Source organism: Rhineura floridana, chromosome 2, assembly GCF_030035675.1.
Source record: "Rhineura floridana isolate rRhiFlo1 chromosome 2, rRhiFlo1.hap2, whole genome shotgun sequence".
NCBI classification, from domain to species: domain Eukaryota; kingdom Metazoa; phylum Chordata; class Lepidosauria; order Squamata; family Rhineuridae; genus Rhineura; species Rhineura floridana.
In genome coordinates, this window is record NC_084481.1 from 173471688 (window position 1) to 173490457 (window position 18770).

Genomic DNA, 18770 nt, shown 5'->3' on the forward strand with positions numbered 1-18770 from the left:
CTATCAGAAGGAACAATAGCGCCCTGGCAAGTCAAAGGTAGATAGCTACCTCTAGAAATGAGTGTGAAGCAGATAATGCCACAGAGGGAGAGGCAGAAAAGTATCCTATTCAAATGGGCCTTGCTTACTATAAATCCACACCATATATTTAGAGGACATGACTTCCCCCCAAGGATTCTGGGAACTGTGGCTTCTCCCTCACAGAGCTACAATTTCCCAGTTCCCTTAACAAACTACAGTTCCCATGATCCTTTGGGGGAAGTCACATGCTTTAAATGTATGGTGTGGCTTAAAAGCAGCAGCCACAATACCAGCTCAGTCCTTCTTCCCAACCACTCCAGCCAGCTCTCCCTAACTTCTACTTTGTTGTAAACTTTGGACCATATGCAACATGGCAGTTCCACTGGCACAAGCACTTCTCCGTGTACAATTGAAATTCCTCTTCCTCACCCTGTATGGATGTGAAAGTTGGACAGTGAAAAAAGGGGGTAAGAGAAAAATCAACTCATTTGAAATGTGGTGTTGGAGGAGGGCTTTGCACATACCATGGACTGCGAAAAAGACAAATAATTGGGTGTTAGAACAAATTAAACCAAAACTGTCACTAGAAGCTAAAATGATAAAACTGAGGTTATCATACTTTGGACACATCATGAGAAGACATGATTCACTAGAAAATACAATAATGCTAGGAAAAACAGAAGGGAGTAGAAAAAGAGGAAGGCCAAACAAGAGATGGCTTGATTCCATAAAGGAAGCCACAGACCTGACCTTTTAAGATCTGAACAGGGTGGTTCATGACAGATGCTCTTGGAGGTCACTGATTCATAGGGTCGCCTTAAGTTGCAATCAACTTGAAGGCACATAACAACAACAACTTCCTCCCCTGTCCCCTCCATCCCACCTCACATCCACTGAGTTCCGGCGGATTGGGGGAGCCTCCAGAGTAGATTTTAGGGGCACATGGGGAAGGAGAGGAAATGGAAGTCCATTTGCACTAGTGGAACTCTGGATGAATCACCAGTTCATGCACATTCCTTATGGATATTTTAGATAGATAGATAGATAGATAGATAGATAGATAGATAGATAGATAGATAGATAGATAGATAGATAGATAGATAGATAGATAGATAGATAGATAGATAGATAGATAGATAGATAGATAGATAGATAGATAGATAGATAGATAGATAGATAGATAGATAGATAGATAAAATGAGTCAGTAACAAATAATCTGAATCATGTACAATACTCTGGTTAACTCTGCAAACTTTCATAAGTGGCCTGTAGACTATATACACACAATAAAATCAATAACTTATTTATATAAAATAAAAACATCTTACCTGAAGAAGATTCTAGTCTATCTAATTTGCTAATTAGCCAATCCAGATTATTAGAAAACTGGGCACAATTATTTCTGTTACCACGAATGAGAGCAGCTGAAAGAAAGATTTGAGATGACCAGTCATCTCTGAATAAAAATGCTTTAGTAAAATTCCAAAAAATAAGACGCTATCATCTCTCCACCAAATGTATGCAGCTATTTCACTATTTAAGCACTTATACCTATCATGACTTGTGGTGCAATCCTATACATATTTACTCAGAGGTAAGTCACACTGAGTTCAGGGGAATCACTCCCAGGTAACCATGTATAAGGATTATAACCCTAAGTAGACAAAGGAATTTGTAATGGTTTATTGGAGCACTCTACTGTAGATAATTATTAGAGTCCCAGTAGGGGCAAAAATTAAATGATATTGAATAACAAGTTTATATCATTAAGCCATCATTTCTGGATCTGATAGACTAAATGTACCCATAAGAATATTCTGTTTACATTGCCTGAATGAGATCTAATTCAGTTTTCATATAAACACTATAAATGAAAACATAGTAGACTCTTCCAACTCTTTAATCAAGAAATATATAGCAAGAATTTACTAATAGTCAAAAAACCTTGCGGTTTAAGAATGTACCTATACCCCACAGATATTTCTATCAACCTTTAAAAAGCAGGGAAATTGGGCAGCTATAGTGAATGCACCAGGGGAGCAGGAGACCTGACCTCCTCTCTGAGATATTGGACTGCCCTACAAATTTGTCAAAATGAGAACACAATTTGGGTTGGTCTTTCACAGTCCAATCCACTTCCTGTGTAGCTTGGAAGAATTTAGTAACATGTGCCTCTGAGCATATGGTTTTTAAAGTTTGATAGAAATATCTGTGGGCTATAGGTACATTCTTAAACCACAAGGTGTTTTGACTATTAGTGAATTTCCTTGCTTTTTAATCTGGGAGATAAGAAATGGGATCCTGTGCAAGTTTGCTGAGAATGGATTGACCATTTGCATACCTATTGAGTTCAGTGGGATTTACTCCCCTGCAATCATGCTTAGGATAGGTGAAACTGACCATAGGGGATGGGGAGGGCAGGAGGAGCAAGAGGAAGAGGGAGGGGAGGAAAGGCAGAGGGGAGGACTGGGATGGGAGCAGGCTGGAGGGGGAGGGGAGGAGAAGGACAGGTTTGATCATTTGCATGTTTATTGAGTTCAGTGCGATTTACTCCTGTGCAATCATGCTTAGAATAGGTAAAACTGACCAGGGGGAGGGGGGGAGGGCTGGAGTGGGCAGGTGAGGAAGAAGAAGCAAGAGGAGGAGGAAGGGAGAGGAGAGGGGAAGGAGGGGGAAAGCCGGTCTGGTCATTTGCATGCTTATTGAGTTCAATGGGATTTACTCCTATGCAATCAAGGTTAGAATAGGAAAAACTGACCAGGGGAGAAGGGGAAAGAGCGTATTGGAGGGGGTCAAAGGAAGGGGGAGGGGAGGGCAGGTTTGATCATTTGCATGCTTATAGAGTTCAATGGTATTTACTTCCGTGCAATCATGCTTAAGATAGGTAAAACTGACCATGGGGAGGAGGAAGGGGAAGGGGAGGAGGGGGAAACTGAAAGAAGATGGGGAGGGGAGGGCAAAGGAAGGGGGAAGGACAGGGATGGGGAGGGAGGGGCAAAGAAAGGGGAAAGGGGCAAGAGGGAGGGGATAGGAGGGAGAAGGGAGGGTGGGTTTGATCTAGGGTTGCTAGGCTTAGGCCCTGAGAATAATTCTGTATCTTTAAGAGAAGAGAAAATTCAGCCAAGTGCAGGTTTTTTTGCAACACTGTAATGGGAAAAACCACAAGGTGAAATTCTGCCTTCCCCCTGCACAACTTTTAAAGATATAGAAGACCTCTTGGAGGCTGGGCCTGGCAACCCTAGTTTGATCATTTGCAGTTCAATGGGATTTATTTCTGTGCAATCATGTTTGAAAATGGCAATGGATTGCCTTCAAGTCAACCGAACTTATGGTGACCCTTTGAATAGGGTTTTCATGGTAAATGGTATTCAGAGGTGGTTTTACCATTGGCTTCCTCTGAGGCTGAGAGGCAGTGACTGGCTCAAGGTCACCCAGTCAGCTTCATGGCTGTGTGGGGATTCGAACCCTGGTCTCCCAGGTCCTAGTCCAGCCTTTCCCAACTAGTGGGCCACCAGATGTTGTTGGACCACAACTCCCATCAGCCTCAGCCAGCATTGCCAATGGTCAGGAAATATGGGAATTATGGTCCAACAACATCTGGTGGCCCACTAGTTGGGAAACGCTGTCCTAGTCCAACACTGACCCAGGGAAGGGGAGAAATTGGGTGGGTGGGCACTGGGCAGAAGGGAAGCCCTTTCCTTTCCAAAAGGAAAACACTGTGAACAGTATCATTGCTTTTCAGTGTTTCCCCCACCTTTTTATTCTACAGCAGGCACATGTAGCCTCTCACCCAAATTTAAACCAAAGCTGTCCCAGGCCACATCCTCCCCAGGCCTTTTTTTTACTTTGGACAGTCATGGCTTCTCTCAAAGAATCCTGGGAAGTGTAGTTAGTGAAGGGTGCTGAGAGTTGCTAGGAGACACCCTGTTCCTCTCACAGACCTTCAATCAGAGTGGCTGACTGTTAACCATTCTCTCAGGGGAATAGGAGTCTCCTCTCAGCACCCTTCACAAACTACACTTCCCAGGATTCTTTGAGAGAAGCCATGACTGTCTCAAGTGAAATCAAGTCTGGTGTGGGTGTGGCCCTCTTATTAGCCTGAAACTGACCATTGGGAGGAGGAAGGGGAGGAGGGGGAAGGGGAAGGGGATAGTGTAGTTAGTGAAGGGTGCTGAGAGTTGCTAGGAGACGCCCTGTTCCCCTCACAGATCTTCAATCAGAGTGGCTGACTGTTAAACTAGTCTGGTCACTGGAGCTCTCTCAGGGGAATAGGAGTCTCCTCTCAGCACCCTTCACAAACTACACTTCCCAGGATTCTCTGACGGAAGCCATGACTGTCTCACATGAAATCAAAGTCTGGTGTGGGTGGGGGGGCCCTGATTAGGCAAGCCCAGCAGCTGTGAGACTTTTAGAACACTGACAGTTGGTTCTTACTGAGCATGCCCGCCCTTATCATTGGCTTCCACCCAAAATTCTTAAATTAATTAAAAATCAGCCAGGCATTTTTTCAACTTTTAAACTGCAGAAGATGAAGGTCAGACTATGGGGCAAGGTCAGTATTAGGATTACAGGTACTCTGTGAACATAGCTGATTTTTAATGAATTTCAACAGATTATGAGAACTCTCAGGGGGAAAAGTCCAAAAGGGGTCTGTGGCTTTTTCCTCTCTTTTTAGACTTTGAACTCTCTGTTCTCTTTGACTGTTTTGTGTATCGCCATGAAAATTGACAGGGTTGTTAAGCAAGTGTTTCTGAGTTCAGAACTATACGTTTTGTAAGGTTTTGTTTTGAAATGAACTTATGGGAAGCATCAGAATGGCATGGGGGTATTTTTGATTTAACATTGCGGAATGTTAAAAATCCATGCTGGCTATAGTATACAGCCACTCTTGTGGCTGTACAATAACAGAAATGTCTGAAATTGCCTTTGGCATTGCAAATGTAATGCTTACAATAAATGAAGGAATGACTTCTCAATAAAGGAGATTGGGCCACAGTGCCAATCCAGTTCTGCTATTTCTTCACATTATATATCTCAGCCTTCTAGACCATAGTTTATTAATGAAATACAACCAGTGCTAATTAACAGTTTAAATAAAGCCAATATCTTAACTATGAGGGGGAGAAGGCACTTTTAAAGCTGTCTCTAATTTTCTCACATTTCCGAGTAGAAGGATTCTCTACACAGCTGCAGGGCAGGCTCATAGTAGGGTGAGCTGTGGCCCTTAAGTCCACCTGCTAATTTAAAGATACTACAGAGCAGATAATTATTATTCTGCAGCAGCAGCAGCAGCATCTCTGCATGGATGGAAATGGAAAGGTCAGTAGTCTTTAGCAGGCTGAGATAAAAAAGGGATCTTAATCACTGCTCCACAGTAACCCACTATTTCACACCCACAACTGAAAGAAGACTTCAATATTAGGATGGTGACAGTACTGTCAAGGAAAATGTCACCAGAATGAAAGTGGAAATAGGGCATAAAGTGATAATTCCCCAAATGAACACACACACCCCATTATGGTCTTGCATTTTTATAATTTGTGAGCAGGAGCCTTCAAATGTTCAGCCTTCCTTGTCTCTCTTTATACACATATGAATACTTTCTGAATAATAAAAGAAAAGGACACATTTTTTTCAATGAAAAGTAGGCATAGTATGTGATTTGTGGAACATACTCTTCTAGACACCAAGAGCAGTATTCAACTAAGTCTTACTTGGAGTAGACCCATTGAAATTTATGAACCTAAGTTAGTGATATTCATCAACTAACTCTGAGTAGGGCTAGCACTGAACACCATTCCAAATTACATTATAAAATATGCTACTTAAATTACATAATTAGGATCTGTGAAATAAGCAGATAGATTGTTTTTAGATGGAATGAAGAATTTGAAACAGGCCAGTTTATATATATATTTAAATAATGAGCAAGGAACATAAAGAGAACTCAGCTTTTTCTTTACTTGTATGCTGCGCTTAAATACAATTCTGCTTCATTTTAACGTACTCCTGGATAATCATGTGAATAAACAATGCAAGCTCTGCACTTGATCTTGAATACATCTGTATCAAACTGTTATTTAATTCCTCTGTACCTTATAATATAGATAAACATAAAATAAGTTGGAAAAATGTGTTTAAAACAGTGTTACATTTTGTAGGGTGTACTTTAATAGCTTATTTGTTATTAGGGGAAACTACCATAAGAGCCCTACTGAATCAGCTTTCTGTGGGAAGCCCACAAACAGGACATGAGCACAATAGCACTCTCCCACTGTAGCTGTACTACTCACCTAGCAGTTTGTAAAGAAGATTCAGAATTTCTTTCCATGCCATACCATTTTCTTCTCTACCAACCCCTGCAAAATGAGCAGTACTATAGTAGACATTTAAGCGATCAATACAGTTCAAAACCAGTGCCAGCATCCCCTGTAAAGAGGTCAGCAAAGAAAAAGATGTCAAAAGATCAGATCACAGATCTCTGATACTATATCTCATTTGGCCCTCATTGGCCCTACTCCATTCATGCAGCTTCAGGCTCACAGGCTTAGAAAATGAGTACCTGAACATGGAGCATGATGGTTTGATTGCTTTATGGGAGGCATGCATGGGTCCTCCTCGTTGGCCAGGGATAGCACTACATATAAGCAATCAAGGGCTGCCCAGGGAGGAGAGAGTTAAGAGCTCAATTCAAGAGTTAAGAGCTCAATTCAACCCTATGATGATCACTTCTACATGAACAGCTGCAAAAGAGATGGATTATGACCAACCACCTTTTAATGATTTCCATATTTGTTAATTGAAGTTATAAACAGACTGTCTAACACAGAATTTATCTCTTGCTAATCATTATTTAAAGACCAATATGCTGTATGTTACAGATCATTTCCTTCAAAGTATTTTCAGACGTGCTAAATGTGTGTATTGCAAAAGTACCTGTTCACTGAACTACTAGAAGTCTCATAACTATTAAATAATGGTTCAGATCAGAATTAATGTTAAATAAAACACTTTAACTGAGCAATCCTAAGGTGGTGTTTGGGAGATCTTATGGTGGAGGAACTACTACATCCTAAGCTTTGTAGGCTTGCTCCAGCCAGGGTAGAATCTGGGGGTGGGGTAGCTTTTTCCTTTTGCATGCGTCTCAGTTTTACCTTTTAAATTTTCCCTTCCACCAACATCAATAGGAGGGGAAATGACTATTCTAGTTCCACAGCTCTCTATTGACCTTCAGAATCACAGTGACTATTTTCCTTGAAGAATATAATAGGGATGGAAAGATCTGTCCATTTCAGTTCTCTCCGTTTCTCATTTTTCCCATCTTAAATTCAGTTCCCTACATTTCTGCAGCAATTTTTCAAATTCTCATGAAACTTCTCTAGCATTTTAGTGCAAATTTCTCTAATAAATACATTTTGTAGGCAGTTTTGACTAATGTACATGTTTTTGAAAACATATAATGCATTTTGTATGTTATTTTCACTCATATATTCATTTTTATGTGCACTTTCCCCTAACATATCAATTTTTGTAAGCATTGCTTGGTTGACGAACTGCATTGCAAAATTCTAATAAGTGTGAATTTCAAAGGATGGCTGTGTTTTGGTTCTCATATTGTTTCGGAAAGTGCAAATTTGATAAATATGGCTTGAAGTGCAAACTGGATCAAATTTCTCACCCATCCCTAGAACATAATAAGAGCCCTGCTTGATCAGGCAAAAGGCCCATCAAGTCAAGCATCATGTTCTCACAGTGCCTATGGCAAGACCACAAGCAGGACATGAGCACAGCAGCACTCTCCCTACTTGTGATTTCCAGCAAATAGTATTCAGAGGCTCACTATCTTCAATACTTGAGGTAGTCTACAACCATCCTGACTAGTAGCCATTGATAGCCTTGTTCTCCATGAATGTGTCTAATCCTGTTCTAAAACCATCCAAGTTGGTGGCCATCATTAAATCTTAGGGTGGTGAATTCCATAGTTGAAAAGTGTGTCTAACTCTACAAGGGTGAGTAAACCTATTAGGATAGTCTGCCCCCAGAGACTAATCAATGCTGATGTATTCCAGAGGACTCTGGAGCATTTTCCACCTAGCACAGCTGGAATTCTGGTTGATCTAATGAAGTCAGGTTGATCTGCAGAGATGACTCAGGCAGTTGACATGACTGCAATAAAAACATTCTGAAGCCTTTCTAACCTCTTCTTTGAATAGATTTTGTCTGTTCTTGAGTGAACGAAGCTTGTTTTGTTTATCTTCATGTTCTAGCTCTTCTTCTGGAGGCAGAAAATAGGTTATCAAGTCCTGTAGAGTCTGAAGTACCTCTTCAATAGGCAAGGTGACAGGACTTGAAGTTCTATTGTTTCCACTAAGAAATCAATAGAAAGATAAAGAAAAGAATGGTCAATATAAATAAATTAGGATTAATCATGACCAAATAATAATCACAATAAAATTATAAAATTGTTTCCCTTTATAGCTTCTCTTATGCACAGAATATTTGGTATTACCTGGTCCAAAGATGGACAGTCTAAAAAAGGCAGATTATGACATTCATATGAATTGGCAGGCTAGATAGATCCAGCCATCAGAGGAATACTTCCCCAACATCCAGAAAAAAGTAATCAAGAATTAACTTCAGAATACAAAGTCTCAAGAGGCTATGAGTTAAAGTGGGGAGATTAGTGACTTCTGTGTAGAAAGTGTAAGGAAAGTCAGTCTGTGCAGAGTTCTGTAAGAGGTGTCAGCCTTCATATTACCACCTCAGCACATGACACCTATGTCTAAAAGTCAGCATATGCTGTACATGAAGTAGTTGTGAGATGAGCCTTGGATACAGGAAAGTTGTGGAAGAATGTAATGTGTTGAATTTGACTAAGATGCTGGAGACTTCTGTTGATCATCAGTTTTGCTTTTCTATAGTGTAGTGCATTCTTTTCAAAGGTATTTAAAATATCCTATCAGAACCAAGATTGAGATTAGGAATGTCAACCCACCATAAATATCTATCAGTTGGGAATAATTCATTTGTCAAGTTGATTAATTGTGGGAAGAACTATGCTGAGAAGTTTGTTTTTCAGATTTTATTTATTTATTTGATTTATATCCCGCCCTTCCTCCCAGCAGGAGCCCAGGGCGGCATTTTAGGGGTGTATTGTAAAAAAAAATGTAAAGAAAATTCTTCAATCAAATATAACAACTAAATAATAAATTGAATTTCCTTCCACATATACAAGCATTAGGATCAGCATATTAGAATCAGATCCAAGCATTACAAACTGAGATGGTATACTATACCTTATAAATTGACTAAATAATCTTGTTGTATTACGAATGATTCGAGCAGCCTGGGATTCTTCATGTTGACACCTTTGTAATGTGAGACCATCATCCATGTGACCTTCTTGGTGTAATATAACCTATAAAAACACCAAAACAATACACTGAGCATATTTTTGTCATTTGTGCTCTTACATGTTAAGCACCTTGCCAAAAGGAATGCTATATTGATGTTACTAAGGAGGGTGGGGAATGAGCAGTACTGATCCTAAATTTTGAACACAGAACAATTCAGTTTGTCTGTGTTTTCCTTTTTTATTGAGATAATACATTCAGCTTGAACATAACATAACAAATTGGAATGGTTAGCTGAGAAAACTGCAAGAGACAATGGCTATATTTAGATGTCCCATTTTCTATGGTTTAGAGGTGTGGAAACAAAGCTGTCACACAGACACCACCCTCCCCTTGTATATCCTGCTTAATAGAAGACTTCCTCATTTATCAGACCACAGTTTGGTATGAAAAATCCTTTCAAACCAGGATAGCAAACCTGGATCAAATCATGGTTTACAATCCTAGTTCAGAAGGATTGCTCAATTCACAGTTTCCAAAATCAGATGGCACACCAAACTGATTTTGCAAACTGGGATGTTTTCTGATAATCTGGGCATACTAGGGGAGAGGGAAGTGGCTTGTTCCTGATATTCCAAACCATGAACAGAGAGTGTAATATCTGAATGCACCCAAATAGTAGATTATGGTAAGATCTTAGACCTAATCCCTATTATCTTTACTGCAAAATTTATACTAATTTTAAAATGAGATGTAGTCATACACATCTAACCAAATAAAGAATACTGTACCATTCTACCAATTTTAGCAATTGCGTTGTATCTCAGGAGCCAGAATAAAAGATTTTCTTTCCCTATTTCCAATTTAGTATTTTAACATATAATGCCTCTGGTAAAAAAAAAAGAAAAGGAATGAGTGGGAGTTCTAAATACAGTTTAAAAAGCAATTTATAATGCTGAAGGAAATGGGGCAGCTGCTGTTCATGAAATCTTTAGGAAGACTAAGCTGTGCACATGCAATTCCTTGAATATTTGTCAAGGGTTTCTACGGATGGGAGCCCATTGGTGCAAACTGATACACAAAGGCACATACTTAAATATCATTGAAATCTTGCCATTATCTAGTAACATGCAGAAGGCAAGATACAGAGATTACATAAATACAAGCACACTAGAGGTTAAGGGGATCCAGCTCCCAAAAGCTCCACCTGTGAAATCTTTTGCTGTGGATCTCTCTGTGCACCATGCTACAGGAGAACAACACAAAGACCCCTGCATCTCATAGCTGAGCATCCAGCATGGGCCTCTGGGCATTCATGCACACAGGCACCTTGCTGCAGGACACTGTATCAAATCATAAAATAAAAGGTAGTAAACACATTCACTGCATCTTAAAGGACAATGACTTCCACAATCCTTATCTGCAAGAAAATTATTACATTATTCAACATCTCTCATTCAGATGAGTGTGTCTCAGAAAACCAAATTAAAAAAAGTTTACCTTTCTTTTCAGTGGTCCTAAACGTGTTGTTTTAGCATCCTGTGCTTTGTAAGTCAGCCACAAAGTGCTGGTTACATGTTGCACAAAACAAAGAGAATCACCATACTTTATTTCAGGAATGCCCATGCCATCTATATCACGTTTGTAAGCAGAATCTAGTTTTTCCTTCATGCCATAGAAGGAAAAAGGGAGAACAGTATTAGAAGAACATCCGGAACACATATTACATAATTTGGAAGATACAAGCCTTTTGAAATCTAGGAAAATGTTCCATAAACAATAGCACAAGAAAGGCAAAATATACTTTTATCACTGCTGAAGAATACACTGGAATAAGCATGCATTAAATTGGATTGTGAAGTAGATTGGACTGGATTGTGATCCCAGTTAAAAACTTCTGAATCAATAGAAAATGCAGCAAGAAGGAAGATATGTTTTTGTGCATGGTTTTCTTCAAAAACTTGTTCTTTCATGTGCTGGCCAGACACAGCTGCCCAGAAACAAATGTCATGTGACATGCAAACATTTGATATGAAATTGCCCAAGCTGATGCACCCTTAGAGTGATTTTAACTATGTTGATGCTTAATGTGTTTTAAAAGCCATTTAATATTAGCAGCATGAAATGAACAGTAGGGAACAAGAGTATTTTTCTTGTCATTGCACGATTCAGTCTCAAGAACAGAAATTACTTAACATAACTTTTTTCCTACTGGTCTGTGCCAGTCAGCTGATTGATTGATGGATTGATTGTTACATTTATATCCCAACTTTCCTCCAAGGAGCTCAAGGTAACATACATGTTTCTCCAGTCTAGGGAGAAACTTGCAGTGCACAAATCCCATTGAAATCAATAGGGCATAAGTCATGGGTGAGAAAACTCCAACCTGTAGGCTAATCATGCCCCCCAAGGAGCCCCATTTCCCTCAAACCACACCCACCCACTGGCTAATGTCATTAGTGAGGAGTGGCATATGAAGGTGCACTCCCATCACATATTAGCTGATGGACAATTCAGAGCACACCTTAAACCCCTTCTGTGCTTCTCCTTCAGACCACAGAGGTCAGTACAAGTGCAGAAGGATGGGCATTTGAAGGCACCCTCCCATCCACCTATCAGTTGAAGGGACGTTTGGAGCATCTATCCTTCTACCCTTCTCCTTCTGACCACAGAGGCATTTGAAGGTGTGTTCCATCTGCCAATCACTCCTGGTATAAGCACTTTATTGTGTGCCAGTTATATCCATTGATTTCTATTGGACCAAGATATAGCTATTTTTTGCTAAATTGCAAATCCAAAATGTTGTAGCCAATGGCTGCATATGTAGACTGCAGAACCAACGTCCCTCCTCTCTCCCCTCTCTACAGTTCTTGCAACCCCGGAAAAGCCTCACTAGAGGGTTGAGGGTCCCTCCTGAACAGTGTGGACAGTGTTGTACAAAGCTGCAGTGGCAGGGAGAATCACCAGAAACTGGGCAGAACCTTGTACTAGCAGAGAAGGGAAAGAGAAAGATCTGTTGCATGAGCTGCCTTCAGCTCACACAGTCAGTCACTGGATACAGCCCAAAGTTAATGGTGTGATTAAGAAAAGGAGGATTAAGCTTTTCTCTAAAAAGAAACATGTTGCAAAAGAAGTAGATTTAATAATTGTTGTCTTAGGGTTTTTTCACTTCAGTGGATTAAAGCTGTCACATTTCAATGTCAAATTAAGTCTAAAGAGATAACACAGTCATGCTAAGATAAAATGAAATGAAATTTCAATATACTCCTTGGGGATGCCGTTACAGTGTCGAAACCACAGGAAAATTATGTTATGTCAAACTGATGGAGATTGCCATGTGAAATTAAATGTATTTGCAGTGAGAACAAAAATATTAACAATACTTGCAAAGATGAGAAAACTCTAGAATCACAGAGTTGGACGGGGCCTATAAGGCCATCGAGTCCAACCCCCTGCTCAATACAGGAATCCAAATTAAAGCATACTCGACAGATGGCTCTTCAGCTGCCTCTTGAATGTCTCTGTCTTAAGTCAAGTGAAATTTACATCCCAGCCTTCCTCCGAAAGGCAGCTCAGGGTGGCAAAGAAGTGATAAAACACTAAAAAACATATTTTTAAAAAATCTTTAAAAATATTTAAAAACATCTTAACAAAACATCTTTTAAAACATCTTAAAAATAATTAGAGTACAGATGCAGACTAGGATAATATATCTATTAAAAGGTTTGTTAAAAGATGTAGGTCTTCAGTAGGTGCTGAAAAAACAACAGAAACATTTAATCATGCCCCCCCAAGGAGCCCAATTTCCCTCAAACCACACCAACCCACCAGCTAATGTCATTAGCAAGGGAAGGAAATTCCAAAGGGTAGGTGCCACAACACGAAAGATCCACTTCCTATGTTGCATGGAATGGCCCTCCTGACAAGATGGTATTTGCAAGACACCCTCATCTGCAGAGCACAGTGCTCAACTGGGTATATAAGGGGTGAGATGATCCTTCAAGTATCCTGGTACCAAGCTGTATAGGGCTTTAAACACCAAGACCAATACGTAGAATTTAGCCCGGTAGCTAATTGGCAACCAGTGCAATTGTTTCAGCAGCAAGGTAACATGCTGGCCATATCCTGTGCTAATGAGCAGTCATGCCACCGCATTTTGCACCAGTTGAAGCCTCCAGACCAACCACAAGGGCAGCCCCACATAGAGTGGAGTGCATTACAGTAATCCAACCTGGAGGCTATCAGCACTTGGATGACAGTGCATGGACCAGGCTAACCTGGTCCAGAAACAGCCACAGTTATATCACTAGCCAAAGCTGGTAAAAGGCACTCCCAGCCACTCCTAGCAATAAAGATGGACCACCTCGCATTATGAAGTTGCTCTTTCAGAGGAAGTACAACCCCACCCTAAGAAGACAATTGACTAATTATCCAGACTTTGGAACCACATACCCACAGCACCTATGTCTTGCTAGGATTCAGTCAATTTGGTGGTCCTCATCCAGCCCACCAAAGAGTCCAGGTACTGCTCCAGGGCTTGCATGGTGTCTCCTGATTCAGAGGTTACCAAGAAATAGAGCTGGGTATTGACAGTATACTGATGACACCTCGCCCCAAATCTCCTACTGACCACTCTCAACAACTTCATCTAAATGTTAAACAGCACTGAGGTCAAGATGGTACCTTGCGGCACCTCACAGCACAACTGCCAGGGGGCCAAAAGCCAATCACCCGATACTATTCTCTGAAACCGACCCTGGAGATAGGATCAAAACCACTGTAAAAAAGTGCCTCTAATACCTATCTAACCAAGTCAGCTCAAAAGGATACCATGGTCAATCATATGAAAAGCTGCTGAGAGATCATGTAAAAATAGGAGGGTCACACTTCCCCTGTCTTTCTCCTAATAAAGGCCATCCATCAGGGCAACCAAGGGATAATATAATCTGTTTCATTCAAGGGTGCTTGCCATTGTTGCACTACAACCCTCTCGGTCACCTTCCCTACAAAGGGGGTATTTGCAACAGGGCGGTAGTTGTCAAATGGGTCCAGGGTGGGGTTTTTCAGGAGCTGTCAGATCACCGTCTCTTTCAGAGTGGCTGGAACCATTCCCTCTCCCAAAGAGGTGAGAAGTCATTTGCTGGCTGCATTGTTGCAAGCACTTTGTTCACATCATCAGGCCGCATCAACTGAAACTGATCCCAAGAAGTTGCAGCAGATGTTGTACTGGACACCTCACTTGGGACTACAGTGAATGTGGATGGGGTCTCAAGATTGTTACAGATGCGAGCAACTTCATGCTCAAAGTGCCTTGTGGACAGTTCACAGAGGGCTTCCAAAGGGTCTAAAAATCCATTTCCTGGGGTAGATATTAACAAACCCCACACAATATAAAAAAAACTCCACTGGACAGCTCTTGAAGATGTGATGGAGGCAGAGAAGTGGGCCTTCTTTGCCGCCTTCACTGCCACATACTAGGCATGGTTATGTTGTTTCACTCATGCCCAGCTGGCCTCATATCACAACTTTTGCCACTTGCACTCTAGCTGGCATATAACCTTAGTTCACGGGTGTACCAAGGTGAAAAACAGGCTCCACGATGCCAGAAAGGATGCTCAGGGGCAACCATGTCAATAGCCCAATGCATGTTGTCATTCCACAGCATGACAAGGGCTTCAACTGAATTATATCAGTTCCTCATCATGAAGTCAATTAAATATATTTGAAAGCACAGCAAAACTATTTTTTAAAAAGCATACGTTATGATGCTGGAACAAAAGAGTCAAGACATTGGTATCATAGAGCTGAAAAGACGGAAAAAGTATTTGAGTCCTTAATGCCATTTGTTTGGCTCTGCTAAATTGAAATCATATAATAGGGGGAAATACACAAATGCCAGTAGAAGCTGGTGGGGTGGGGTGGGATGGAGTGGGAGTGGTGGCATTGCTTACCTGGCTTCCCAACATGAAGGTCACTGCTGGTAACCAAGAGGGGGGAGTTGGCATGGTATGAGGACAGCAGCCATCAATCCGATGCTCCCAACACTGTACCCGCACAGCACCAACCTCCCTGCCACCGTGCCCCTCTCCTTCTCGCTCCCAGTTGCTGGCAGTGACCTCTATATTGGGAAGCCAGGTAAGCAACAACACCCTGTTCCATCCCAGTGGCTGCTACTGACAAAGGCTTTACAGTGATATATCAGAGATACAGCAATGGAGCTTCATGAAGAAAAGTAGGTTTCCTCAAGCACAGCCAGTGTGGAAGCCTATACACACCACAATTCTTATTAGTCTCGGACTTCACCTGATAGATCTACAGTTCCCCATCAGTGGCCATCATTTGTTATGTTATGAATGTCTAGAGGCAGGTCAAGTATTTGCTTTCCATTTTGTTGTCAGCTTTTAACATTCTTATTATGACCTGTAAGTTAAAAAAAGTTTCATTTTTCTCTTCAATCAGTGGGCACTATACACCAATGTGGATTTGGGAAACCTGTCTTCTTGAATACAAGGTCTAGCCCAATCATGATAAAGGTGGGGATGTAGAGGTCCAAGCCAAAAATAAAAAGAACCCTCTCGTCTGTGGCTTCCTTTTTGGCACTCCTACTATTATTTTTCCCTCACTGAATTTTGACCACTGGCATTCACTTCTTTTTGAAGCACTTATGTGATAGAATTTATTTAGATAAAACATTTTAAATTTTATATCCAGTGGATGTATAAAATGACTTACCTTTGATGCTCTAAAACAAAAGGAAGTTGATTTTGTATCAGCTTTTTCTCTGTCTAACAAAACAAGACCAAGGTCTTCAGTTAGGGCCAAAAACTGTCCTGTTGTAATATGTCGAATGCGAAAGGGCTGGCCCCAACGGATGTTACTTCCACTCCAGCTAAAAAAGGTTAAATTGAAAGTGTTAAATTTATGGTTTGTGTCAGACAAACTGAATATATGCCATGAACTAGTCAAAATTAAGCACTTAATTATCCACTGATCCACAGATTGCCATGGGCGAGAACTAAATGCATCCTTAACTCTCTCACTGAAAGAAAATGTTTAACTCTGCTGAATCTATTTCCAACTGTGCTTTTCCTTGGGGACACTCTAGTTCAACCAATCTCACCTGGTCTCTTTACACTGTTGCAAATTAATTCACATTCAATTATTATTATTTTCTTATGCACTTGGAGATCTCCTGCCTTCCTGTTTCTTTTTCTTGGCTCTTAATTCAAAAACTGAATACTTCATTGTTCATCATTTATCTACTTTTATCCTTGTAGTACTGCCGATTTCAATTATTTATTGAATACAAATTCAGTACTCAACTTCAAAGTGTTTAATTTCGCTATTTAATAATATAAAAACAACTACGGAAGCTCTATGTCAAATTATTTTAGCAGAGAGAGAATATATCAAAATTACCTTATCCGAAGGGGTTCAACTCTCCACAGCGACCTTGCATGGACACCAGCTCCCCCTGCTTCATAAAATAACCGCCTGCAAAACGAGATTTAAGAACATAACAAGAGCCTGCTAGAGCAGCCCAGTGGCCCATCTAGTCCAGCATCCTGTTCTCACAGTGGCCAACCAGATGCCTGTGGCAAGCCCACAAGCAGGGTCTGAGTGCAAAAGCATGCTCCCCTCCTGCAGTTTCCAGCAATTGGTATTCAGAAGCATACTGCCACTGACTGCAGAGGCAGAACATAGCCATCATGGCTAGTAGCCTTTGATACTGTTATCCTCCATAAATTTGTCTCATCCTCTTTTAAAGCCATTAAGGTTGGTGGCCATCACTGCCTCCTCTGGGACATACAACTATGTGTTGTATGAAGAAGTACTTTCTTTTATCTGTCCTGCATCTTCCAGCATTCACCTTCACTGGATGTCCATGAGTTCTATTGTTATAAGAGAGGGAGAAAAACTTCTCTCTATCCACTCTCTTCATGCCATGCATAATTTTATAAACTTCTATCATGTCACCTTTTACTTGCCTTTTCTCTACACTAAACAATCCCAAATGCCGCAACCTTTCCTTATAGGGGAGTCACTCCATCCCCGTTATCATTTTGGTTGCCCTTCTCTGAACCTTTTCCAGCTCTACAATATCCTTTCTGAAGTAAGGTGACCAGAACTGTACACAGTATTCCAAATGCAGTTGCACTATAGATTCGTATAATGGCATTATGATATCAGCAGTTTTATTTTCAATAGCTTTCCTAATGATCCCTAGCATCAAACTTGTGTTTTTCACAGATGCTGCACATGGTTCGACATCTTCACTGAGCTATCCAATACAATCCCAAGGACTCATTCCTGGGAAATCACTGCCAGTTCAGACTCGGTGAGCATATATGTAAAAATAAGATTTTTTGCCCTGCAACATTTTACACGTGCTCACATTAAATTGACTTTGCTATTTTACCATCCATTCACTCGGTTTGGAAAGGTTCTTTTGGAGCTCTTCACAATCTCTTTTTGTTTTAACAATTCTGAACAATTTAGTATCATCAGCAAACCTGGCCATTTCACTTCTCACATCCAACTCTGGATCATTTATGAACAGGTTTAAAAGCACAAGTCCCAATACTGGATTAACATAAATGGGGCAAGTAATAAAAGGAATGTGGTGCTTGGAGTCTACTACGACCACCCAATCAAGGAGAAGATGAGAATGTAACTTTTGAAAAGCAAATTGCCAATGTTTCAAGGAGGCATGATGTAGTAGTAATGGGGGACGTCAATTATCCCAATATCTGTTGGGAGACAAATTCTGCCAAACAAACAAGAAATTTCTGACTTGTGTTGGAGGTAACTTTCTCCTACAGAAAGTAGAGGAAGCAACCAGAGGATCAGCTATCCTGGACTTGATTCTAACCAATAGAGATGATTTGGTGGATGAAGTGGCAGTTACGGGAACTCTGGGGGAAAGTGACCACACCATACTTGAATTCTTGATTTTAACAGAAGTGAAAGCTGAGAGTAGCCATATGTGCACCCTGGACTTCAGGAAAGCTGATTTTAATAAACTCAGAAGCTTAGAGATGACCTGAAAACAAAAAAGGACACATACAGGAAGTGGAAAGAAGGCCAGGCCACAAAGGTACAGGCAGGTATCACGGAATTTCAGGGATGGTGTCAGGAAGGCTAAAGATGGGAATGAGCTGAGGCTAGCGAGGGATGCTAAAAGCAACAAAAAAGCTTTCTTCAGGTATGTCCATAGTAAAAGACAGAGAAAAGAAATGGTGGCACAGCTACTCAATGAGGATGGCAAAATGATAACAGATGACAAAGAAAAGGCAGAAGTGCTCAATTCCTACTTTGGCTCAGTCTTCTCCCAAAAAAGGGTCTATGACCCTCCTGGGAAACATGAAATAGAAGGGGCAGGATTGGAGCTTGAG

General features: G+C 40.7%; 1 protein-coding gene across 1 annotated transcript in view; it reads right to left on the reverse strand.

The window, feature by feature from the left end:
- The window catches only part of RYR3 (ryanodine receptor 3), a 481871-nt gene that overhangs the window by 397470 nt on the left and 65631 nt on the right, over positions 1-18770 (reverse strand). The window contains exons 9-16 of the mRNA XM_061612803.1: positions 16795-16869; positions 16104-16264; positions 14917-14921; positions 10876-11040; positions 9319-9440; positions 8221-8389; positions 6316-6451; positions 1351-1446 (exon numbers count right to left, since the gene is read on the reverse strand). Coding sequence (XP_061468787.1) covers positions 1351-1446; positions 6316-6451; positions 8221-8389; positions 9319-9440; positions 10876-11040; positions 14917-14921; positions 16104-16264; positions 16795-16869 — 929 coding nt within the window. The remainder of the gene's footprint in view (positions 1-1350; positions 1447-6315; positions 6452-8220; positions 8390-9318; positions 9441-10875; positions 11041-14916; positions 14922-16103; positions 16265-16794; positions 16870-18770) is intronic.